The sequence below is a fragment of the Oncorhynchus mykiss genome, chromosome 26 (assembly GCF_057628025.1).
Source record: "Oncorhynchus mykiss isolate SJ-2025 chromosome 26, ASM5762802v1, whole genome shotgun sequence".
In the NCBI taxonomy this organism is placed as follows: Eukaryota; Metazoa; Chordata; class Actinopteri; order Salmoniformes; family Salmonidae; genus Oncorhynchus; species Oncorhynchus mykiss.
Genome location: NC_143047.1, coordinates 33,872,787 through 33,900,007, shown reverse-complemented (window position 1 = coordinate 33,900,007; position 27,221 = coordinate 33,872,787). Strand labels below are relative to the sequence as shown.

The 27,221-nt window shown below is 43.3% G+C and overlaps 1 protein-coding gene across 2 annotated transcripts; it reads left to right on the top strand.

Annotated features, from left to right (window-relative positions):
* The first annotated feature begins 1,446 nt into the window (after nt 1-1,446).
* On the top strand, nt 1,447-27,221 carry LOC110526693 (uncharacterized). 2 transcript variants are annotated; one of them, XM_036964574.2, is made up of 8 exons: nt 1,447-2,065; nt 14,318-14,488; nt 15,557-15,679; nt 22,009-22,113; nt 22,373-22,471; nt 22,644-22,982; nt 23,238-23,330; nt 23,437-27,221. In XM_036964574.2, the coding sequence occupies exons 1-8, from the start codon at nt 2,057-2,059 to the stop codon at nt 25,138-25,140; spliced, it is 2,643 nt and encodes an 880-aa protein (XP_036820469.2). In that variant the 5' UTR covers nt 1,447-2,056; the 3' UTR covers nt 25,141-27,221. The 2 variants fall into 2 exon arrangements, with proteins under 2 accessions (XP_036820469.2, XP_036820468.2); XM_036964573.2 differs by having other exon boundaries at nt 1,616-2,065; nt 15,527-15,679.

The window sequence follows — 27,221 nt, the reverse complement described above, 5'->3', positions numbered from 1 at the left end:
CCCCCCACTCACATACACACACACATACCCCCCACTCACATACACACACACACACACATACCCCCCACTCACATACACACACACATACCCCCCACTCACATACACACACACATACCCCCCACTCACATACACACACACACATACCCCCCACTCACATACACACACACATAGCCCCACTCACATACACACACACATACCCCCCACTCACATACACACACACATACCCCCCACTCACATACACACACACATACCCCCCACTCACATACACACTCACATACACACACACATACCCCCACTCACATACACACACACATACCCCCCACTCACATACACACACACATACCCCCCACTCACATACACACACACATACCCCCCACTCACATACACACACACACATACCCCCCACTCACATACACACACACATACCCCCCACTCACATACACACACACACACACATACCCCCACTCACATACACACACACACATACCCCCCACTCACATACACACACACATACCCCCCACTCACATACACACACACACACATACCCCCCACTCACATACACACACACATACCCCCCACTCACATACACACACACACATACCCCCACTCACATACACACACACATACCCCCCACTCACATACACACACACACATACCTCCCACTCACATACACACACACACATACCCCCCACTCACATACACACACATACCCCCCACTCACATACACACACACATACCCCCACTCACATACACACACACATACCCCCCACTCACATACACACACACACATACCCCCACTCACATACACACACACATACCCCCCACTCACATACACACACACACATACCCCCCACTCACATACACGCACACATACCCCCCACTCACATACACACACACACATACCCCCCACTCACATACACACACACATACACACACACAATATGTATGACACACACACAGCTTCACATGAAATACATGTATTTATTTTAAGCTATAAGCATTGAGAAATGAATTATGCAAGAGAACTGTTCATTTAGAGTAAACTGCAGCCCCGCCCAGGGGAGCTCCGTTTTTTATAGCTCAGTGTTGTGACAGACAATACATCCCCTCTAACCAATAACAGCCACCACACCTATCAGGAAGTAAGAAGAGACAAGTTTGGAGTTTATAATTAATCCACTGTTTATCCAACCCACAGTGGTACAGCTCTAGGTTGAATGAAAACGTTAGCGTGACAGGGAACGTTAAAGGGCATAATGTCAAGTAATTCGTCAAACAACGTGTCATTTTATTACATACAACCTGTTGTTTTATTACAGTGATGACCACATCTGATTCAGTGTAGGCTAGGCCTATTCAGAAATGTTGACATGTGCAATTGTTTTCATTAAGGACAAACACAGTAGGATAGTGGGTGTAGTTTGATATTCATAAAAACAAACAAATGAGGATGACAAAAAGGATACAGTTCCATGTGTTTTATTCCGCCTGTATAGGAATGCGTTATACAATCTGTTTTATTGGTCTTGCAGTGCTGTGTTTTTATCATGAGTTCAGGACGATGGTTTTATGGCGTCATTCATTGTGTCAAAGGACAAGCTTACTTCTCACAGTTATACAATAGGTTACTGTGTTGGTGACAGAGACAGTGCGAAGTTTAAAGGCGCTCACTCACATTTGCACTGCGTGAACACTTGAGAAAATGGCTAGCCTACATCAATTTGTTACGGCCTTCACTGCGCCTAAGGGATTCAGTTCGATTGACATACCCTGTCTATCGACGCGCTGAGGCATTCAGGGACTTACCGGAAACCAAACTTTTTCTTCAAACTTGTTTCGTAGCTGAGTCGAACGCGTCGAAAGAGGAAAGAAAAAGACAAGACCGTTCCGCGTCCAAACTTTTACAGTTCCTTATTTTCTTCCTCATATTCGAGTCATGTTGGATAATAGTTGGTTGCTGTCTAAAAGAAGTGAAATACTGACTTTTTGTCAAGAATAACGGCCGCCTTCGAGTGTTATTCCTCCACACATAGTATAACGGATATTCGTTTTTATCATGGAAGACGTGAGTATTCAGTCTATTGCATTGTTCTGATGGGCGGCATTGGTGGAATCTCGGTCGGCTATGGTTGGTTTTAAATTAAATAAAGGCTACAGGTCTAATGAAAGTTTAACCTTAGTAAAGATTCTTACATTTTCTCAGTGGCGACATAGGTCAATCTAAACACTCACGGAGGGGTAGGAAAGTAGTCTCAAACTCATCATCATTCAAGGTCAGAAAAAAAAGAGTTAAACGAGCAATGTAGCCTAGATATAAAACAATCCGCAGTTTATTGGATGGACACTACACACTACATATAGCCTGTTGAAGTATCGGCGAAGAAAATAATAATTTGTGTTTCATCAAACTGATATGCTATGCGTCAATAGGCTCCAACAACGCATCGTACTTTTCACAGTTCAAACTCAGGTGCCAGGAGCTGATAAAGCCACGCACCTGACAACCTGCTGCTTTCAACGGTAGCTTACTACTGCTACTGGGGCATTTACAGTGGTTTCTCTCACCCCTCCGTTGCTGGCTGCTGCCCCTGTAGCCATGGAGATGTTAGGGGAGGAGGAGGAGGGGTTAATAACTGTATTTTTACATTGTAATAACTACATTGTAGCTATGTGGATACATTTTAGCCTACAGGGTTAGGTAGGTTACTTTCTAAATGTAATCGGTTACAGTAGGGTGGTACACAATTGGCCCAGTATCATCCGGGTTTCGCGGTTGTAGGTCATCATTGTAAATAAGAATTTGTTCTTAACTGACTTGCCTAGTTAAATAAAGGTTCAATCAAAAATAAATATAAAAAAACAGTACTAGTTACCTGTCCAAAATTATAATCAGTAACATAATTTTTGGATTAACCAAATTCAGTAACATAATCTGAGAGGCATTGGAAGAAGACAAAAATGATCCATCAAACGCATTTGGTGTGTCATCATAGTGGTCTCTGAACTTGTGGTCAGACTTGCTCTGGTGGAACAAATTTAAACTTGCGCTTTTTTTCAATGCTTTGATGCATTGCAATGCATTTGAATGTCATTGAGAAAACAAACATCCTTTCTGAATTTAATCCAAGATGTAATCATCTAGTTTTTCAAAACTATCTGTAATCGTATTACAATAGTTTTACTGGTAAAGTATCTGATTACAGTTACAGTTCTTTTCAAACCGATAACATGTAACCCAACCCTGATATGTTATGTGTTATGGAGAGCTGATCTCAAATCAGTTATTGAATGTGAACAAAGTCACCATACCTACAACCATGGTCAGTAGGCCTGACACCGCAGTGTTGTCTGGGGATGCAATGCAGCTTGGGTCAGACTGAAAGAACTACTGAGTCACCTGATATGTAAGGCTCTCGTCCTATCCTGAATGATCCTACATCCTAAATAGGCTAGTTAGAACAGAAGAAGATGTACTGCTTCTAAAACTTCATCTGGAGGCCTATTTTCCCTTCTTTTGTTTGAATGTACTGACGTTAAAAAGAGTAGGCCTGAACTGACAAGCAGTGACCTGTGTGTTTTAAACATGTCTTTATGGGATAAACAGGCCTACTGTATGTGCAACAACTCATATAGCAGCTCAAAGTTGCAAGCCGTAGATGACATTGAGGCGAGTTTCCGGAAGCTGCTACTAGAATGAGGAAGTCGAACAGAGCAGTAAAACAGTAAATCAATCAAAATTGGCTACTTTGCAACTTTTTGCACACACACATATACACACGCTGGTGCAAACGCACACGCACACGCACACACACACACACACACACACACACACACACACGTGTACACACACACACACACATATACATACGCTGGTGCAAACACACATACACACACACACACACACATGCGCGTGATGCAGTGAAACTCTTGTCATAGTAGCCTATAATCTCTGTTAACCCAGAAGTCAGCTGCATGGTTAACTTCTGTGTTCCTACAAATTGTGAGTTCTGGCAGAAACGAAGTCTCCACCTTGCAACAAGAAACTCTCAGCCAAAGCCCCCCCCCCCCCCCCCCCCCCTCCACCCCATGTGGGCACAGGCACGAAGCTCTCAAGATGACGCGGTTTATGCACCGCCTTCACCCAATCCTGATACGTCCAAATAACCAGTGACAAAACCCTTAAAACGGAACTAATGCTGCTGTTATCTCCCACATCCCAGTCAGTCCTGGCAGATTCTCTCAGTCTAGATGCTGAGTCACTAATGCTGCTGTTATCTCCCACATCCCAGTCAGTCCTGGCAGATTCTCTCAGTCTAGATGCTGAGTCACGGGAGATGAAGTAGAATGGAATGTAAATTCATGGTCAAAAAAAGTACTATGCCCAGCAAGGTATGGTACTTCTAGGAGCTTCTCTCAGCTACATAAACATTGATTTAAACAACTGTGTCACAATTGACGTGGAGCAATTGATTTTAAAAGAAAATGTTCTTAATGACCTCAGAAAACCCCTTGCACACAGAGGTTTAGCCCTTAGCAGCACTATCCTATTACAGTAGTGTAGTGTTAGTGTAGTGTTAGTGTAGTCTTACATTAATAACCAGAGTGCAGGGGTGAGATAAGGACCACCATGCAGTCAAGGTTTATACTACAGGGGTGCCTGGCAGTCCCATAACAAATCAGGGCACGTTCATAAACATGAAATATTGACCCAACACCCCCAGAAGTGTTAAAGGTACAACCTGTCATTTGACCAGCCTGACCCTGCCACTTGGTTTGGTAAACTGAGGGATGAGACCGGAGAAATGGAACCACTCTCATATTCAGATGGACTATGAATTCCAAGACTAACAGTCCATAAGAATGACTTATAGTGTTAACCATATTTTCAAGCTATACATGGTTTGTTTCCAAAGGTTTATTGTAAAGACCAAGGGCCAGTTTAATGGAATCTGACCTGTTAGTCCTGGACTAGGCCTGGAAACTAGCCCTGAGAGGAAATCAAGTCAGCCATCACTATGTTTTCACATCAGTATAACTATATGAACAGCTGGACTAACCACACTGAATGCCCTATATGTAGCTATACTAATGTGATCTTAATTGGTAAATGAAAGACCCTACTAGGTAGGACTGGCGGAAAGGCTTCAGCTGTGTGTCTGTGCAGTCTCTCTTGGTAGACATTTCCTATAGCAGATCTAGGATCAGCTTACCCTACCCACACATTTCACCTTAATCATTAGGGTTTAAAACTCAAAACTGTCCTCAGATCAGTGTCTATGGGCAACTTCATTCTAGTCCTCTGAGTCACAGCAATAGGTTGACAGGCCATTCCTCGTGGGCCGGGTTTATATACACCGGTGTGGCTGGACAGTGTCTGGCGGCTCAGTGAAGGCCACTGCCTGGCTAGCTGCCTGTTATACACAACCAGCTGTTTTAGCACTCTGTCACTGACCCCTCCCCTCTCTCCCCTCTCCCCTCCCCTCATCCTCTCACTTCACTCTATCTTTCTATCTCTGACTCTTTCTCTGTCTGTTTTTCTCAACCCCTCACTTTATCTTTCTTTCTGTCCCCCCCCCCTCTCTCTCTCTCACACACACACACACACACACACACACATACAATAAACACTACCTACCCATTGGGCAAAAACTGTTCAATCAATGTTGTTTCCACCTCATTTCAACCAAAAAAAGTCAATGTGATGACGTTGAATGAACTGATTGGATTTGCAAAAAGTCATCAACGTAAGGGCATTTCTCAACCTAATGTAAATCAAACTTAGACGTTGAACTGACGTCTGTGCCCAGTGGGGAGGTTCTTTTGGCTCAGTATCACTGACACCAACACTTCTTCGACACTTCTTCTGTAATTGTCAGTCACGTTCTGCTGTTGCTGGAAGCATGGCCATGGTGTGTGTCAGCCTGCTGGACCACAGTCTGAGGAAACAGACTTGCACATTATGTGAGGAAAACAATTAACCCTCTTTGACCACCGCTCAGCCTTGTGCTGCACAATAGTCAATTTCTGACCGTCGTTTCCCGGCATTTGGACTTGTGCTGCACAATGGTTGTGTGTGAGTAAGTGTGTGTGACTGAGTTCCCTCTGAAACTCTGATGGTGCTGTTGATATGTGTGTGTGTGTGTGTGTGTGTGTGTGTGTGTGTGTGTGTGTGTGTGTGTGTGTGTGTGTGTGTGTGTGTGTGTGCAATAGAGTATTTCTTTGGGACTTCCTCTTGTTTGTTAGTATCTTTGAGAGCTCTACGTCTCTCCTATTCCCCCCTCTCTCACCTCTCCCTCCCTCTCTCACCTCTCCCTCCCTCTCTCACCTCTACCCCGCTCTCTCAATTCAATTTAAGGGGTTTTATTGACTGGGGTTTTATTGACATTTTTTTATTGACTGGAAACATATTTTTACATTGCCAAAGCAAGTGAAATAGATAAACAAAAGTGAAATAAACAATACAAATAAAATTAACATAAAAAATTACACTCACGAAGGTTCCAAGCGAATAAATACAATGTCAAGTGTCATATTATGTCTATATACAGTCTTGTTATGATGTGCATATAGTTAAAGTACACCTCTCCCACTTCCCCTATTCCCCACTCTCTCAAAGGATACTAAGGTGTCTTCTCTCCTCTCTCCCACTTCCCCTATTCCCCACTCTCTCAAAGGATACTAAGGTGTCTTCTCTCCTCTCTCCCACTTCCCCTATTCCCCACTCTCTCAAAGGATACTAAGGTGTCTTCTCTCCTCTCTCCCACTTCCCCTATTCCCCACTCTCTCAAAGGATACTAAGGTGTCTTCTCTCCTCTCTCCCACTTCCCCTATTCCCCACTCTCTCAAAGGAAACTAAGGTGTCTTCTCTCCTCTCTCCCACTTCCCCTATTCCCCACTCTCTCAAAGGAAACTAAGGTGTCTTCTCTCCTCTCTCCCACTTCCCCTAATAGCTAGCTAAGTCAACCAGTGGAAAGGGGAGACCTTGTTAACTCAGATGATGTTGATTAGGACGTGTGGTGAGTTCAAGCCGGGCAGGGCAGCATGGAACTCAATTCATCCCAGATGGAGACTTTATAAGGAACACATGTCGGCTAAGGTGTGCCTTTTTTAAGGCCTTGAAATGAGGGCTCGGCCTCAGCCCATTTGGGATGGTTGTTGAAAGAGTTGTAAAGTGAATCAGATATTGCAAAGGCATAAGAAAAGGGAGGTTTTGGATTTGGCTCCGGCTTGGTTTTTGGGTTAGGTTTTCTCATGTGAAATGAGAATTTGGAAGACATCCATTTATGACACAATAACAAAGCTTGGCCCAATACAGTTTTATATTAATTGTGTATTTGCTCGTCTTATTTCAAACATCCTCAGAGAGGCACAAACCCGTGTAAACTTCAACTTCATAATGTTACACTCGTCATTACATGCTAGCATACGACAGTCATTATCAGATGTCATTTTGGGATGTCCACTGATTAACCAAGCATCTCTTCCTGTGGGAGTCGATATGTGGTAAAGCTAAAAGCAGATCCATGTTTGGAACTGTTACACCTTCTGGCATGTTCAGCTTGGCTAACTAGCTAACACTGCTAAAGTTGCTTGCAACAATGGCCGACACCACAGAGCTCTGTGAGCTTCCAACCAGTAAGCTCAGTTGGGATAACTAGCCAACATGGCTAATGTTGCCACTTGCCACAATGATAACTGTACAATCAAGGAAACAGAGACTGTTGCACTTTTACCAGCATGTTGAGTTTGGTTAACTAGCCAACATGGCTAATGTTGCCACATGCCACAATGTTGTATGACGCGAGTCCATTAAAATGTTGCACCTAACAGCATTCCCTCACTTTAGCTAACTATGCTAGCCAATGTTAAGCTGCATAATGGAAGACACAGAGTCAAGCCAGCTGCTGTAGTGCAAAATATCTCTTCTATAATGTACACTCTGAGAAAAAAAGGTGCTATCTAGAACCTAAAATGGTTCTTCGGCTTCCCTCAGTGGATAACCCTTTGAAGAACCCTTTTTGGTTCCAGGAAGAATCCCCTTGAGTTCCATATAGAACCCTTTACAGAGAAGGTTCTACATGAAACCCAAAATAGTTTGACCTGGAAGCAAAAAGGGTTCTCCTATGAGGACAGCTGAAGAATAATTTTGGAACCCTTTTTCTAACAGTGTAGATGTATCCAGCACCACACCCAGCATTATTGGCAGGGGTGAGCTGTACTGTCAGGCATTGTACAGTACACTGGGATGTGTTCCACTTTCCACTGGCCTGGCCTTCAGTGTGTGTGTGTGTGTGTGTGTGTGTGTGTGTGTCAGAGAGACAAAGGCCAATCAGTGCTTTCCTCTTTCACTTAGAGACAGCGATGCATGCCATGTCCCCTCTCTCTCATGTCTCTGTTTTGTGGACAATGCACTGTGGAAGACCAATGACTGCCTTTTATCTGTCTCTCTTTTTCTCTCTCTTTCCTTCTCTCTTTCTCTCTCCCTCTCTCTCCACTTCTCTGTATTTCCATTCCTCTTTCTCTCTCTCTTCCTCTTTCATTCCTCTATCACCTCTAACCTTCTCCCTTCATCTCTTTCTAACTCCTTTAACCTCTCTGTGTCACTCCCCCTCTCTCTCTAGGCCTTTCCTCTCCTCACAGCTGTACCTTTCCTCTGTGTGCAAAGCGGAGCCACTCTTCCCAGTGCTGTCGCAGTGAAAGTGGAAAAACAGCTCGATGACCCTTTAAAAAGACATCCTGTGGAATTTCCTCCAATAGATTCGGAGTGCCTGGGAGTTTTAGACAGGCACCTGCAGTTGTTTGTGTTTTATTCTGTAATAAATGAGGACCAGTCAATTTGCTGTGCAGTGTCTCCTAAAGGAGTTTGAGGTAGATAGTGCTGTGAGCTTTAGTTTTACGTTGTTGTTTCTTCATTGGTTAATATTACAAACGCAATCCAGTCTTATTCAGTGCTGGAAGTTTCATACTATGTTTTGTAGTAACTGAGTAGCATAGAAAAGCATTGTGATAGAAAGGCATTGTGCTACAGCTACTCAGTAGTCAGCTTTCTCAGGTCTCAATACCCTGGTCTGGACTGGTATCTCCACGTATGGACAGCTCCATATAACAACAGGGGGGTGTTCATTAAGCAAGAAATGGAAGAAAACAGAATGAAACGGATGGAATACCTAGCAAAACATTTTACAACATTTTTGTTGTGTGCCCTTATGAACAGAACCCTGGCATTCTGCTTCAGATCTGTCCAGTTTCCCGATAGTGATGGAACTTAGGCTTACAAGTGTTTTAACATTGAATATTTCCTACATTGGCTGAAGATGTAACATACGTTTCCCAAAACACCAATCAGAGAGAACGTTTGCTAAGTGCGTTGTTGAGGCATTTGTCGATACTGATGCCCCATTTACATTGTGACGTATTTCATTGCGCTTCATGCAAGCTCTTTCTGCTACTGGACGGAGAGCATAGGGTTTCACAACCAATGCAAGACAAGATGGAGGAGAGCCTAGTCTCTCGGCAGAGATCACATTTATTTTGGGAGATTGCAAAATATGATCTTTTCATTCAATACAGGAGAAACATATTGTTTCAGTTGATAATAAAACATGTTTAGTTACCTTTTCCTCAACTTGTTTCCATAATTTTCTAGCAAGTCAAGCTATCTTACAGAGCAGCTAGTTAGCTAGCTAGCTAAAAGCTACTATACTGTAGCTAGCGACTTCCACCTAATAATTATCATTGAATTAACTAAAACGGCAACCGTCATAAACATAAGTTTTACATACTATTAAAATACTACTGACTTATACGAATGAGTAATTTTTTACAAGTTGCTAGCTATCCTATAAACTCATCATCGAAAACCACATATTTATATATTGGCAACTTTGTATTTGTAGTCAACTTTGTTCTGAAGTTATCAGCGGTCATAGAGAGGCGGATAAACCATGTGATTCTATGTTTAGCAGGGATCTTCTGTGTATAAAGTGACAACAGGAGGGAAAAAGGCATCTTAGCTGCTCTGAGGCAGGCATTAGATTGCGAGCGTTTTTTTCAAGTACAACATTAATAACGATGGTTTTGGGATCAGCTCGAAGATTTAATGATTCTCCTACGAAGGTTCTAACGATGAACTTAGCCTTAAGATTAGAGGTCGACCGACTATGATTTTTCAACGCCGATACCTATACCGATTATTGGAGGACCAAAAAAAGCCGATACCGATTAATCGGCAGATTTTTTACATTTATTTGTAATAATGACAATTACAACAATACTGAATGAACACTTATTTTAACTTAATTGAATACATCAATAAAACCAATTTAGCCTCAAATAAATAATGAAACATGTTCAATTTGGTTTAAATAATGCAAAAACAACGTTTTGGAAAAGAAAGTGCAATATGTGCCATGTAAGAAAGCTAAAGTTTAAGTTCCTTGCTCAGAACATGAGAACATATGAAAGCTGGTGGTTCCTTTTAACATGAGTCTTAAATATTCCCAGGTAAGAAGTTTTAGGTTGTAGTTATTATAGGAATTATAGGACTATTTCTCTCTTTACCATTTGTATTTCATATACCTTTGACTATTGGATGTTCTTATAGGCACTTTAGTATTGCCAGTGTAACAGTATAGCTTCTGTCCCTCTCCTCGCTCCTCCCTGGGCTCGAACCAGGAACACAACGAGAACAGCCACCCTCGAAGCAGCATTACCCATCACTCCACAAAAGCCGCGGCCTTTGCAGAGCAAGGGGAACAACTACTCCAAGTCTCAGAGCGAGTGACGTTTGAAACGGTATTAGCGCGTTTCAAACTAGCTAGCCATTTGACATCGGTTACACCAGCCTAATCTCGGGAGTTGATAGGCTTGAAGTCATAAACAGCACAATGCTTGAAGCATTGCGAAGAGCTGCTGGCAAAACGCACGAAAGTGCTGTCTGAATGAATGCTTACGAGCCTGCTGGTGCCTACCACCGCTCAGTCAGACTCCTCTATCAAATCATAGACTTTTTTTATTTTATTTTTATTTCACCTTTATTTAACCAGGTAGGCTAGTTGAGAACAAGTTCTCATTTGCAACTGCGACCTGGCCAAGATAAAGCATAGCAATTCGACACATACAACACCGAGTTACACATGGAATAAACAAAACATACAGTCAATGATACAGTAGAACAAAAGAAAACAAAAAGTCTATATACAGTGAGTGCAAATGAGGTAAGTTAAGGAAATAAATAGGCCATGGTGGCGAAGTGATTACAATATAGCAATTAAACACTGGAATGGTAGATTGGCAGAAGATGAATGTGCAGGTAGAGATACTGGGGTGCAAAGGAGCAAAATAAATAAATAAATACCAGTATGGGGATGAGGTAGGTAGATCGATGGGCTGTTTACAGATGGGCTATGTACAGGTGCAGTGATCTGTAAGCTGCTCTGACAGCTGGTGCTTAAAGCTAGTGAGGGAGATGTGAGTCTCCAGCTTCAGAGATTTTTGCAATTCGTTCCAGTCATTGGCAGCAGAGAACTGGAAGGAAAGGCGGCCAAAGGAGGAATTGGCTTTGGGGGTGACCAGTGAGATATATCTGCTGGAGCGCGTGCTACGAGTTGGTGCTGCTATGGTGACCAGTGAGCTGAGATAAGGCGGGGCTTTACCTAGCAGAGACTTGTAGATAACCTGTAGCCAGTGGATTTGGCGACGAGTATGATGCGAGGGCCAACCAACGAGAGTGTACAGGTCGCAATGGTGGGTAGTGTATAGGGCTTTGGTGACAAAACGGATGGCACTGTGATAGACTGCATCCAGTTTGTTGAGTAGAGTGTTGGGGGCTATTTTATAGATGACATCACCGAAGTCGAGGATCGGTAGGATGGTCAGTTTTACGAGGGTATGTTTGGCAGCATGAGTGAAGGATGCTTTGTTGCGATATAGGAAGCCAATTCTAGATTTAATTTTGGATTGGAGATGCTTAATGTGAGTCTGGAAGGAGAGTTTACAGTCTAACCAGACACAAAGGTATTTGTAGTTGTCCACATATTCTAAGTCAGAGTCGTCCAGAGTAGTGATGCTGGACGGGCGGGCAGTTGCGGGCAGTGATCGTTTGAATAGCATGCATTTAGTTTTATTTGTGTTTAAGAGCAGTTGGAGGCCACGGAAGGAGAGTTGTATGGCATTGAAGCTCGTCTGGAGGTTAGTTAACACAGTGTCCAAGGAGGGGCCAGAAGTATATAGAATGGTTTCGTCTGCGTAGAGGTGGATCAGAGAATCACCAGCAGCAAGAGCAACATCATTGATGTATACAGAAAATAGAGTCTGCCTTAATTATAACATAATAACACACAGAAATACGAGCCTTAGGTCATTAATATGGTCGAGTCCGGAAACTATCATCTCGAAAACCAAACGTTTATTCTTTCAGTGAAATACGGAACCGTTCCGTATTTTATATAACGGGTGTCATCCCTAAGTCTACATATTGCTGTTACATTGCACAACCTTCAATGTTATGTCATAATTCCGTAAAATTCTGGCAAATTAGTTTGCAACAAGCCAGGCGGCCCAAACGGTTGCATATACCCTGACTCTGTGTGCAATGAACGCAAGAGAAGTGACACAATTTCACCTGCTTAATATTGCCTGCTATCCTGGATTTCTTTACGCTAAATATGCAGGTTTAAAAATATATACTTCTGTGTATTGATTTTAAGAAAGGCATTGATGTTTATGGTTAGGTACACGTTGGAGCAACGACAGTTCTTTTTCGCGAATGCGCACCGCATCAATTAATATGCAATGCAGGACACGCTAGATAAACTAGTAATATCATTAACCATGTGTAGTTAACTAGTGATTATGATTGATTGACTAATTGTTTTTTATAAGATAAGTTTAATGCTAGCTAGCAACTTACCTTGGCTTCTTACTGCATTCGCGTAACAGGCAGGCTCCTCGTGGAGTGCAATGTAAGTCAGGTGGTTAGAGCGTTGGACTAGTTAACCGTAAGGTTGCAAGATTGAATCCCAGAGCTGACAAGGTAAAAATATGTTGTTCTACCCCTGAACAAGCCAGTTAACCCAATGTTCCTAGGCCGTCATTGAAAATAAGAATGTGTTCTTAACTGTCTTGCCTAGTTACATAAAGGTGTAAAAAAATAAAATAATAATCAGCCAAGTCGGTGTCCAAACATACCAATTTCCGATTGTTATGAAAACTTGAAATCGGCCTTAATTAATCGGCCATTCCGATTAATCGGTCAACCTCTACGTAACATGCTTTTGGGAAACTGGACCCTGGGAAGTCTTTTCCGAATAACACAACTCAAAGAACCCCTTGTGATTTGATCATTTCACTTTTGTATTTCAGTTCCTAACTTCAAATGTTTTGAGATGTAAATAAATCATATTTTATTATGGGGATGTTTTTCTTTCAGCTGCTTGGAAGAAGTTTACTACTTTTACAATACTTTATACCTACTTTCTGCATGTTGATTTGTATGGTGCTGTTTTTTAATTTAAGTGTATCTTTACCCAAATCAAGTAATGTCATTTGATGTAGTACACATGCTCCACTCAATGTAGACAGAAAGACAAAAGATGGCCTCCTTACGTGACCTCAGTGTACAGAATAGGAAACTGATACTAAGCTGAAATGTGATACTAAGAAAAAACACCTGAGAGCAGAGAGAGAAAAGAGCGAACTGCCTAGAAATAAGTGTTTTTCTGAGGTGAGAAACAGAGCAGCAGAGGAGGAAGAGGTAGCGGGAGTGTAAAAATGTAATTAACTGTTACTAAATAAGAGTTGTCGGTGTTAACTTAGCTGCACATGCCTCAAGTGTCATCATTAACCACTATAGTGTCAGTTCTCCTACAGCTTGCAGTGCCCTTGGACTTACTGAGTGTCACAGCTCTCTGCAGTGCCACAGCGGGGCCTATTGAGAAGTCAGGTTTCAGGCGTTTACAAAACTCATACAAAGTCACTTCGTTTTGAGCCAGACACAGCACAAGAAATGTAGCAAGAGTATGAAGAGAAACATGCTCTAATACTTACTAGACACATTTTAGGTTTAATTAGGCCACGTTCCAATCCTTATGACTAGCTCTCCCTCCGTGTCTCTTTTCCTAAACAACCACTGATATTATGAACAGACCATACCATACAGGAAATACTATAACCATAGCCTACATAATGGAAACACACTTTGCCCTCTCACTCACCTGTAAGTGATGATGAAGGGAAGGAGGAAAGAGTATTGAGACATAGCCTCGAGTGTAAGTTTGCTGTGTGCGACTCTGATTTCCTTCCGCTGTTGTCCTCCCAGGAAGTGAAAGAGGACCCCACCAGGCCCAACGAGGACCCCGCCAGGTCCAAAGAGACCATGTCCACATGGAAGGCCGGTTGGGTGAAAAAGGCCTCAGGCAGATTCCTGGCCAGCTATAAGGACCGCTACATCCAGGTGGAGAGGACGGAGCTTGTGGTGTACGAGAATGAGGTACGCTACATTTCTATAAACTATTAAAGGCCCAGTGCAGATGTCCCTGTGTTTAAGATATATTTACACACTATGAGGTTGGAATAATACTGTGAAATTATGATAATGACTGTTTGAAAAGACCGCCTGAAATATCAGCCTGTTTAGTTGGGATGGAGTCTTGGCCTGCCTGGTGACATCACCAGGTGGTAAATGAGTTAATAGACCAATAAGAAGGAGAGTTCCAAACCTCACTGCCAATAACAGCAATTTTTCAGTTTTCCCCTACTCACTCAGAACACTCCCAGACAGTCCTAGAATAATTATTGAAAGGCAATTAGAAAAATAGTATTGGAATTGGAATAGAATTGACCCCAACTCTGCAGGACACAAGTGAAAATAATAATAATATTAAACATAAAGCTACATTTGCTGAAATGAATGTTGTGATGTTACTACATTCATTATGATATCCTGTATCAATGCATTTTATTGCATGTCTGTCAGATGATATCCTGTATCAATGCATTTTATGCATGTCTGTCAGATTATAGCCTGTATCAATGCATTTTATGCATGTCTGTCAGATTATAGCCTGTATCAATGCATTTTATGCATGTCTGTCAGATTATATCCTGTATCAATGCATTTTATGCATGTCTGTCAGATTATAGCCTGTATCAATGCATTTTATGCATGTCTGTCAGATTATAGCCTGTATCAATGCATTTTATGCATGTCTGTCAGATGATATCCTGTATCAATGCATTTTATGCATGTCTGTCAGATGATATCCTATATCAATGCATTTTATGCATGTCTGTCAGATGATATCCTGTATCAATGCATTTTATGCATGTCTGTCAGATGATATCCTGTATCAATGCATTGTATGCATGTCTGTCAGATGATGTACTGTTCTCTTTCACTTTTAATAACTATTTCCATAAACACTCAGTAGTCCTTCAATTTCCACCTGGCAGATTTATAAACATTAAACACACACACGTTCTTCTGGAATAGAACGTCAGTTAATTAAAGGTGCAATTTGCCCTTTAGAGTAAACAACGTTCTGCCTGTTTGGTGCAGGACCTTGCGACCTACTTGGAGAAAGTGGACCTGGAAAACTACGATAAGTGTCACGAGTTGAGGAGCGCCTTCACGAAGAAGAATAGACTGGTGTTGATACGAGCGGCCAAATCAGGGAATAAGGTGAGCACTATTTCACAACCTTGTAAGCGAGCAGAGAGACATGTCTCTGAATCTCTGAATCAAAAGGTCTGTCTGTTTGCTTGACAAACCTGGGTTTCAAATATTATTTGTTTTCTTTCAAAAACGTTAAGAGTTTGATCGAAAACCAAGGCTGGTTTTCGATCAAACTCTTAACGTTTTTGAAAGAAAACAAATGATATTTGAAACCCAGGATTGCCAGATGAGCGGGGATTGCACTTTTGGGAATGGTCCATTGTTTCCATTGTACCAGGAAAGCTCAATCAAGCACAGCTAAAACCCAGGTCTACTCCCAGAGGTTCATTTATGTCAGGAGCATTACTGTAAATGAAACAGCCATATGTAATGTTGGCCTGTGATGAGAAAACCATAGAATGAGAAATTGATCAAACGGACAAAGCTCCTCATACATGTGCAATGCATCAATTATTCAAACATTCCAAATGTCAATTTGAATGGAAATGTCTGTTCTACTGACTCACATTCTATGGTTGAAACTCAGAAGACAGATGCTGTCACATAGTGATGTCATCATCAGCAAGGCTTGTCTTGAGCTATTTCTTAACGGACACAAAGGAGAGCGATCTGGGAAATGAGTTGGACTGTCAGTCGTCCTGGCAACGTGTTTCTCAACCTCCAATCTGTAGACCGGCGCTGGCCCATGGAAGAATGCTGACCGGTCAGTCAGATAGTCAGCTCACAGAGATTTAGTCAATTCTCAAGTGATTGTTTTAATTCAAGAGGTCAAGTTGACCTCTGAAAAGTGGGAGTGGAGGTGAAATAGAAAAAAATCAGTAGGTGTTCCAGGTCAGAGTTGGTCCAAAGCTTGCTGCTCCATGGTATGAAAGAAACTGACAAACTGGTCTGGACTAAAGTATCATATAACTAAGACCCTTCATTCAATATCTTAGTTAGTCTCCAGCTTGTCTTCAGTGTGTATAAAGCTTTGTGCTCATTCACTCAACTAAACTTTAGACACTAAACTGTAGATTCTGAAATGTTAAAGTTTAAAAACTTTAAAAACAATTTTCTCGCTTGGAAAGGTGACAAGCTCTTACCCTTGAAGTCAGCAGGTTTGGTCTTTCTCTCTCTGAGACTGCAGTGTGGCACCACTGCTCAGTGATTATCAACGCGGCCAGAGAGTGTAATTATGGGCTTTCAAGGCCTTGAGGCTTCACAGAGGTGGATGCAGTATGCTAACAGGCCGGCCATAGAAGAGGTTGTCTTTGAAGAGTCTGTCTGTCTGTCTGTCTGTCTGTCTGTCTGTCTGTCTGTCTGTCTGTCTGTCTGTCTGTCTGTCTGTCTGTCTGTCTGTCTGTCTGTCTGTCTGTCTGTCTCTGTCTGTCTGTCTGTCTGCCTGCCTGCCTGGTTTCAAGGCAAACATGCTAAACAGCAGGGTTCAGGTCAATTCCATTTAAATTCAGGAAGTAAACGGAAAATCCTACTTCATTCCAATTGTCCACAATACAAAAGTAATGAGACTAAATTGAAATGGAATTGACCCCAACCTTGTGCTTACTACAGTCGAAATCCATGAGCGATGACAGGGGTGTATTGCTAAACCAGACCTGGTTGGTATGTAGGCCTCAACTCTTCATCACCAGAGGAAATGGATCAGATCCAGCATCTGTTATGGGTTAAAGCCCCAGTCCCTCCTATGGGTTAAAGCCCCAGTCCCTCCTCTGGGTTAAAGCCCCAGTCCCTCCTCTGGGTTAAAGCCCCAGTCCCTCCTATGGGTTAAAGCCCCAGTCCCAGCTATCGGGGTAAAGCTCCTGTCCCTCCTATAAGTTAAAGCCCCAGTCCCTCCTATGGGTTAAAGCCCCAGTCCCTCCAATGGGTTAAAGCCCCAGTCCTTCCTATACTTTAAAGCCCCAGTCCCTCCTATGGGTTAAAGCCCCAGTCCTTCCTATACTTTAAAGCCCCAGTCCCTCCTATGGGTTAAAGCCCCAGTCCCTCCTCTGGGTTAAAGTCCCAGTCCCAGCTATCGGGGTAAAGCTCCTGTCCCTCCTATGGGTTAAAGCCCCAGTCCCTCCTATAAGTTAAAGCCCCAGTCCCTCCTATAGGTTAAAGCCCCAGTCCCTCCTATGTGTTACTGACTGTGATTATGAGATACACACACACATTAACACACATGCACACACACACACACAGTTCTGGGTCACTCTTCATCATAACCCCTGAATTTGAGAAGTTGGAGATTTCAGATGGTAAGGGAATGGATGGACTGATACAGGAGGGAATGGATGGACTGATACAGGAGGGAATGGATGGACTGATACAAGAGGGAATGGATGGACTGATGCAGGAGGGAATGGATGGACTGATACAGGAGGGAATGGATGGACTGATACAGGAGGGAATGGATGGACTGATACAGGAGGGAATGGATGGACTGATACAGGATGGAATGGATGGACTGATACAAGAGGGAATGGATGGACTGATGCAGGAGGGAATGGATGGACTGATGCAGGAGGGAATGGATGGACTGATGCAGGAGGGAATGGATGGACTGATACAGGAGGGAATGGATGGACTGATACAAGAGGGAATGGATGGACTGATACAGGAGGGCCTATTTCATATTGAAAGCATTTAGGACTGTATGAATGTGTGCAGGTGGAGCTGAGGTCCCCTTGGCCCAGATCAAGGACAGTGGAAAAAGTCTCAAGAAATGTGGAAGATTCCAAAGTGGTGAAATAGAATGTATTACTAACAAATGAGGAGACTGGCCAACGCCACAACTTGAGCAGATGTCAGAGGAAGGGGGGTCTGTGTGTGTGTGTGTGTGTGTGTGTGTGTGTCACTTTTTCCCCTGTCCTAAATACAGTGACCAGGCAGGAGAGGAGTGTGAGTCAGACTGCTTAGCCCACAGCTTTATTTTAATGCAGCAGCCCTCAACATACACTCCCATTAAACACTGAACACGTCAGGTTCTCTGTGGTTCTGACTCTGGTACTGGGATTTAAACTGGGTTTTGACACACTTCCTAGAGTCAGGAGGCTATGTTGGTCTGTATGTAGTATGAATATATCTGACATGCACTCAAAAATGTCAGCAGGGTGCAAACAAACATAATAAACTTGATAAAATAGAGAAAGTCCCACACTGCACCAGACAATAGAGAATGTCTACATGTAATTCTGCTGGGGTTGGTTTTGGAGGCTAGATAGACGTTGTTAAGCATCACTACACGGGTCTTACATATACTGGGCCCTAGCAAGACACCGGATGCCACACCTCCTTCATGAACACCAAGCACACCACTTGAACAATAGGCTGTATAAATAAAGTTTTTACAAAAACAAACAAAGAGGAACAAAAGTAAACATCTGTGAACTTTCATTATGTCGCTGGAAGATTTAGTCAGTGGGGAACCCTGAAGATAATGAAACTAAGGAGACGCGTTAATAATGCTTGCTGTGGTTCGACGCATTTGTTGTTATGGTGCGAAATATTTGTCCCACTGCCACCGCCCCCCCCCCCCCCACCACACACACACACACACACACACACACACACACACACACACACACACACACACACACACACACACACACACACACATACACACACACACACACACACACACACACACACACACACACACACACACACACACACACACACACACACACATACATACACACACACACACACATACATACACACACCCACACTGTCCCGGGAGACACTTTAGTATTTGTGTATTTCTTAAATCAACATATTCCAGGATGCAACCTACTTATTGTTTTTGTGCACTCTAGTTTCCTGTTTGGTTTTGGTTTCTTTAGGGAGGAGGTTTTTATCAGGGAGAATTGTGTGAAGTAAGCAGTTGGTTGTGCTGGCCCTAGCACTCTCAAGACAAACCAAAGGGCTTTCCACGCATTTGGTTTGCCAACTTTTATTTCGGTCTCTGTCTGGTCACCGGGTCACCTGAAACAGCAGAGAGCTCAATGCTGAGCGGATGGAACCAGACCTGGGTTCAAATTCTATTTGAAATACTTTCAAATATTTTATATGTGCTTGGTTCCATTGCCTGTTGCCATGGAACCAATAGTGAAGAGCAAACCCTTCCCACCTGGCACTCTGCACCAGGCCGACTCAAACGGCTCAAATTATTTTAAATATTTCAAATAGTAGTTGAACCCAGGTCTGGATGGAACAACAGTCAGCTTTTGGCCCGTAGAAAGTAGAAACCTATTTAACATTCACAACAGACACCCCTGTAATACAGACTCCAAAGTCCACAAACACTAACAAAGAAACGTCTATGTAAAACATTTGTCATAATTTCTGCTCAAAGCTGTGGATATTTGCATGTTCTGTGATGCATTGCATTTACACAGCTGTTTTATGGCGCTTTAAAAGCTATTTGTAGTTTAGCTTCTAAAGATACAGTATTGTAGTTTTGAGTTGGCGCTGTTGTCGTTCAGTGTGAATGGACAGAGAGGGTTTGACCAGGATGTTAAGAGCTACTTGGATGCCCCTGCACTCCCTCCCTGGTAACCCTGTTTAGCTCTCTGGCTTGGCCTCAGTAGAAGGTATGTCAAAAGGAACAAAGATGGTCTTCAGACTAGTTCAGCCAGTGCATGTCCCAGAACTGCCACCGAGGCAGAGCTTTTAGTTTCTCGCTCTAATCTGTTGTACTCAGTGCTCTGAATAGAATAGAATGTATGTCCTTTCTGTCCTATTCTTACATATTTGATTATTTTCTATTCTATTCTCCACCCTGGCCCTAGTTTCTTAACTCCGCAGTTTTGTACAGTGGTTTCTTAGATTCAGCCCTTTCTGGTACGTAATCTCAATTCTATTCTCCACCCTGGCCCTAGTTTCTTAACTCCACAGTTTTGTACAGTGGTTTATTAGATTCAGCCCTTTCTGGTACGTAATCTCAATTCTATTCTCCATACTGACCCTAGTTTCTTAACTCCACTGTGGGACTGTTTTGTACAGTGGTTTTGTAGATTCAGACCTTTCTGATCCTTAATCTAAATTCTATTCTCCACTCTGGCCCTAGTTTTGAACAGTGGTTTTGTAGATTCAGACCTTTCTGATCCTTAATCTAAATTCTATTCTCCTTCCTGGCCCTAGTTTTGAACAGTGGTTTTGTAGATTCAGACCTTTATGATCCTTAATCTAAATTCTATTCTCCATTCTGGCCCTAGTTTTGTACAGTGGTTTTGTAGATTCAGACCTTTATGATCCTTAATCTAAATTCTATTCTCCACTCTGGCCCTAGTTTTGTACAGTGGTTTTGTAGATTCAGACCTTTATGATCCTTAATCTAAATTCTATTCTCCACTCTGGCCCTAGTTTTGAACAGTGGTTTTGTAGATTCAGACCTTTCTGATCCTTAATCTAAATTCTATTCTCCTTCCTGGCCCTAGTTTTGAACAGTGGTTTTGTAGATTCAGACCTTTATGATCCTTAATCTAAATTCTATTCTCCATTCTGGCCCTAGTTTTGAACAGTGGTTTTGTAGATTCAGACCTTTATGATCCTTAATCTAAATTCTATTCTCCATTCTGGCCCTAGTTTTGAACAGTGGTTTTGTAGATTCAGACCTTTCTGATCCTTAATCTAAATTCTATTCTCCACTCTGGCCCTAGTTTTGTACAGTGGTTTTGTAGATTCAGACCTTTATGATCCTTAATCTAAATTCTATTCTCCACTCTGGCCCTAGTTTTGAACAGTGGTTTTGTAGATTCAGACCTTTCTGATCCTTAATCTAAATTCTATTCTCCATTCTGGCCCTAGTTTTGTACAGTGGTTTTGTAGATTCAGACCTTTCTGATCCTTAATCTAAATTCTATTCTCCTTCCTGGCCCTAGTTTTGAACAGTGGTTTTGTAGATTCAGACCTTTATGATCCTTAATCTAAATTCTATTCTCCACTCTGGCCCTAGTTTTGAACAGTGGTTTTGTCGATCTGTTTTTTTCCTCTTTCCTGGTTTTGACATTTATTTGACAGCAAGAATTCTCTGTTGAAAATGTTTGATAGGAATTGTGTAGTATTGGATTATGTAGTTATATCCAGCGCTATTCTAAGGTTGGCACTCAGCAATGTATTCATAATTCACTGTTTCTAATTATTACGTCAGTGGTGGAATCCAAGTTGTTTAGGCGGAGAACTAAATGGCACAATTAATATACATTCTTTGGCGTTTGCTGTTTGATTACAGCACCTTGGTTAGTGACAGTGTTTTCTTTTCATTCTAGGTTTAATAGTAATTAAGGAATGATTGACAGCTCTCCAGGTTCTGTGCCTTTGTTCTAATGTTCTAAGCTCTGTGTTCTCCTGGTTCCCAGGTCCATGATGTCAAGTTCCAGGCTCAGAACCTGGAGGAGAAGGAGGCTTGGATTAAGGCCTTTAGTGACGGCATCAACAGAGCAAAGAATAAGATATTTGACGAGGTGAAGTGTTTTCCTTAATGCTGAAAAGCATGTTTCGTAACCAGTGTGGTATACGCATAGCCTGGTCCCAGATCGGTTTGTGTTGTCTTGCCAACTCCTATGGTCATTCCAAACATGATCTAGGACCAGGTTAGTATAAGCACTATCTTTATTACAATCCCAGGAACAAGACATGTTTGGAACCCCTAGAAACCAGTGGTGTTCGACATTTGTGTTCCAGTGCTCCAATATCAAACCATTCCTTTTTGTTTTGTCCCAGGTGAAGGTAGATGAGACCAGTCAGTTGGAGCACGCAACACGCACAAGGCCGAAAGGAAACCGTAACAGAAGACCACCGACCAGGATACACATGAAAGAGGTGTGTGTGTGTCTGTGTGTGTGTGTGTGTGTGTGTGTGTGTGTGTGTGTGTTATCTGCAACATAGTGCTTAGTGCTAGTGTGTGATGCTGCTAAATGCATCATGTTGTACTATGTGTTTATAGAATTCATTGGAATAAGATGGCTGTTAAACCCCTCCCCTCATCTTCCAGGTTGCCAACGTCTCATCAGACGGCATTCTCCGGCATGACCTGGACGTGGTGGATGCCAGCATCCCCAACGGGACACACCAGATCACCACAGACACCACTGAGACTCCCAAAAAGTCTGTGAAGCCCCCCATGCCCCCCACGTCCAAACCCAGCGAGGCCCCAGAGGAGTGTCAGACCACCCAGAGCCCTGACGAAGGTCTGCCATCTGAAACGGAGCCCAGTCCCCAGAAGGTCCTGAAGCCCCCCATGCCGCCCTCCAAAGAGGCCGAGACGGCTGCTGCTTCTGCAGGGGACCAACTCCCTGATGAGACTAGCACTGACAGAAGCCCAGAGAAAAAGGTTGCATTTTTAAAACATTATAGTTTCTGTTTCACATGCACATGCGTATCAGTGGAGGCTGCTGAGGGGAGGACGGCTCATAATAATGGCTATATTTGATACTATTCCACTCATTCCACTCCAGAGCCCGTCCTCCCCAATTAAGGTGCCACCAACCTCCTGTGGTACGCATGTACAAACGCATCCACACACACGTCTGTGGTGAACACACGCACACGCACACGCACACACAAACATTGTAATTCATTTGTCCAGGTCCTGAAGCCTCCTATGCCGCCCTCCAAAGAGGCCAAGCCCACAGTGTCTGCCGAGGACCAACCACCTGGGGAGACCAGCCCTGAGAAAAAGGTGCTTATCATTTGTTGTTTTACCCTCTTCTTTCCATGTATTTTACAATGTGTTGTAACAACCATATGAAAGATGTTAAGTAAATAACATTTGATTTGATTCCAAGGTCCTGAAGACGCCCATGCCACCCTCCAAAGAGGCCAAGCCCACTGCTCCAGCCGGAGACCAACCCCCCAGGAACACCAGCCCTGAGGGCAGCCCAGAGCAGGGCTTCGAGTCAGCACCACCGCCCACCCCTCCCGGCAAACCAATCGGCGGCTCCACAGACAACCTGGCCGAGGCCTCCCAATCCAGCCAGGAACATAGGCCGCCCACCCCACCATCCAAAGACAAGAAGCCCACTCAGACAGCCGTGCAGGAGAGTACAGAGGAGGCTAGTGGGATGAGGAAGAAAGGTGAAGAGGATGAAGTAGAGGAGAAGGAGGAAGAGGGTTCTGAAACAATTGTATCTGACGTTCAACAAAGCAGTATCCTTGAGGGGGCTGAGGATGAGGAGGAGTCTCCTTCCTCTCAGCTTACAACACCCATGACCCCACTAGAGGTCAAAGTTGAAACCTCTGTGACTGACCACCCAGAGGTCACCACCACCACCACCATAGAAGAAGAGACGCAGAAAGTTGCCAAGCCCATGGCTCAAGAACAAGAGTCTGCCCCTAGTGGTGGAGTGGATATATCCCCCAATGAAGAACCTCAGACAATGAAGTCTTCCCAACTCACAGTAACGCCGTCAGTTCAGACACCGGAGCCAATCAAAAAGAGCCCTGGCCCTCCCGGACCTCCCACAAAGAAGAAGCCTGTCGTCCTCCCTCCTCCCAAAGCAGTGGTGGTGGCTCAAGACGTCCACCTAAGTGAGCCTAAGAGCCAAGCGACAGACAAAACCAAGAACATCATCATCACCACCACACCAAGAGAGAAACTCAACTCTATCACTTCACCAACACCAGCCGTGGTGACCACAACCAGTCCGACTGAAGAAACAGAGGACCTGAAAGTTCCTGTGGTCGTTGAGACTATGTCTGAGTTCCCAGTCGTAGTTCTCTCTCTGAGTGACCCTGAGCCAGACAGCTCCTGCTCCAGCCCCGTGTCCTGCCACCTCTCCCCGGAAAAGAAGAGTGAGCGTGAAGAGGAAAAGTCAGTCGACAGCGGCCAACACTCGGACATCGATGTCGATGAAGATTGGTCAGAGAGCAGGGACACTTTGGCAGCCTCCACCGCTGCCCTAATGGGCAGCCAAGCTGGCCTGGACGCGCTGATGGATGAGAGTCAAGACGGAGACACGGAAACCCCCGGCAGCTTGGGACCCAGCACTGTGGAGGACTGCCCTTCTACGACCCAGACCCCCCAGGACAATCACTCTGGCCTACACTCCACCTTCCTCCAGGTGAGGGTCAGTCAGGCCTCCCATTGTCCCCCCATCCCCTTCAAACCCTTAGCCAAGCTCATGTCCACCTCTTTGGGGGATCTCCTCTCTGAGGCCTCATTGGGTGAAAACATTAAACAGCCAATCACAGACGTGGCCGTGACAAAGGCCACCGTGGGTCCTCAAAACTTAACAGATCTTGAAAATGAAGTGGCCCTGAAGCTGGAAAATACAGAGGAGCTCCTGGGGAGCGTCGTCCCCAAAGGGAGCACCGAGGTTGGGCAGAACTCGGCCCTAGCGGGGGGCAATAGCCTGGAGGACAGGTCGCCGGAGGAGCTGCTAGCCAGAGCCATGGAGAAGCTGAGGAAAGCAGACCAGTTCCTCAGGCAGGCCAAGCGTATAAAAGACTCAAAACATTCTGAGAATACTGCCAAGAGAAACAGCTGGTGATTGTTAAATATGAAGGAGAATTAGGGAAAATGTATTGATTAAGGGTGATGGAAAGTAGTAGCTTGGAAGGACGACAGGTGTTTTCTTATTCTGGCTGACTATGCAGCATATTTATGCAAGTGTTCTGCTGAGATTTAGCTAAGTGCAATTTTTTCAACTTTCACTTTTCTCCTGCAAATGGAGGTTGATTGTACTTTTTGTACTTAAAAATGTATTTTTACATTCCACATTGATCATCATCACTTTCCCAAGGATATTTACTTGAATACTTACAACCCCCGATCAAACTTTTTAATGATACGTTTAAGGATGCTTCAAAATGACCTAAGTCTTAGGGGATGTCGGAAGAGCTTGCAACTTTTTGTAATCCACGTTTTGAATGGATACAGATTGGTTTCCTCTGTAATCCTTGCCAATCAAACCATGATGACATTTGAAGTAATCATGTTTATGTAGTTGTAGTAATCATGTTTATGTAGTTGTAGTAATCATGTTTATGTAGTTGTAGTAATCATGTTTATGTAGTTGTAGTAATCATGTTTATGTAGTTGTAGTAATCATGTATGAGGTGGGTTGTGTTTATGTACAGTGCCTTGCGAAAGTATTCGGCCCCCTTGAACTTTGCGACCTTTTGCCACATTTCAGGCTTCAAACATAAAGATATAAAACTGTATTTTTTTGTGAAGAATCAACAACAAGTGGGACACAATCATGAAGTGGAACAACATTTATTGGATATTTAAAACTTTTTTAACAAATCAAAAACTGAAAAATTGGGCGTGCAAAATTATTCAGCCCCTTTACTTTCAGTGCAGCAAACTCTCTCCAGAAGTTCAGTGAGGATCTCTGAATGATCCAATGTTGACCTAAATGACTAATGATGATAAATACAATCCACCTGTGTGTAATCAAGTCTCTGTATAAATGCACCTGCACTGTGATAGTCTCAGAGGTCCGTTAAAAGCGCAGAGAGCATCATGAAGAACAAGGAACACACCAGGCAGGTCCGAGATACTGTTGTGAAGAAGTTTAAAGCCGGATTTAGATACAAAAAGATTTCCCAAGCTTTAAACATCCCAAGGAGCACTGTGCAAGCGATAATATTGAAATGGAAGGAGTATCAGACCACTGCAAATCTACCAAGACCTGGCCGTCCCTCTAAACTTTCAGCTCATACAAGGAGAAGACTGATCAGAGATGCAGCCAAGAGGCCCATGATCACTCTGGATGAACTGCAGAGATCTACAGCTGAGGTGGGAGACTCTGTCCATAGGACAACAATCAGTCGTATATTGCACAAATCTGGCCTTTATGGAAGAGTGGCAAGAAGAAAGCCATTTCTTAAAGATATCCATAAAAAGTGTCGGGTAAAGTTTGCCACAAGCCACCTGGGAGACACACCAAACATGTGGAAGAAGGTGCTCTGGTCAGATGAAACCAAAATTGAACTTTTTGGCAACAATGCAAAACGTTATGTTTGGCGTAAAAGCAACACAGCTGAACACACCATCCCCACTGTCAAACATGGTGGTGGCAGCATCATGGTTTGGGCCTGATTTTCTTCAGCATGGACAGGGAAGATGGTTAAAATTGATGGGAAGATGGATGGAGCCAAATACAGGACCATTCTGGAAGAAAACCTGATGGAGTCTGCAAAAGACCTGAGACTGGGACGGAGATTTGTCTTCCAACAAGACAATGATCCAAAACATAAAGCAAAATCTACAATGGAATGGTTAAAAAATAAACATATCCAGGTGTTAGAATGGCCAAGTCAAAGTCCAGACCTGAATCCAATCGAGAATCTGTGGAAAGAACTGAAAACTGCTGTTCACAAATGCTCTCCATCCAACCTCACTGAGCTCGAGCTGTTTTGCAAGGAGGAATGGGAAAAAATTTCAGTCTCTCGATGTGCAAAACTGATAGAGACATACCCCAAGCGACTTACAGCTGTAATCGCAGCAAAAGGTGGCGCTACAAAGTATTAACTTAAGGGGGCTGAATAATTTTGCACGCCCAATTTTTCAGTTTTTGATTTGTTAAAAAAGTTTGAAATATCCAATAAATGTTGTTCCACTTCA

Excerpts from the sequence above, each read along its gene's own strand:
- LOC110526693 (XM_036964573.2), top strand. Across the intron at positions 22,114-22,372 it reads AGAATAAGATATTTGACGAG|GTGAAGGTAGATGAGACCAG; the intron begins GTGAAGTGTTTT and ends GTTTTGTCCCAG. Across the intron at positions 22,472-22,643 it reads CCAGGATACACATGAAAGAG|GTTGCCAACGTCTCATCAGA; the intron begins GTGTGTGTGTGT and ends CTCATCTTCCAG.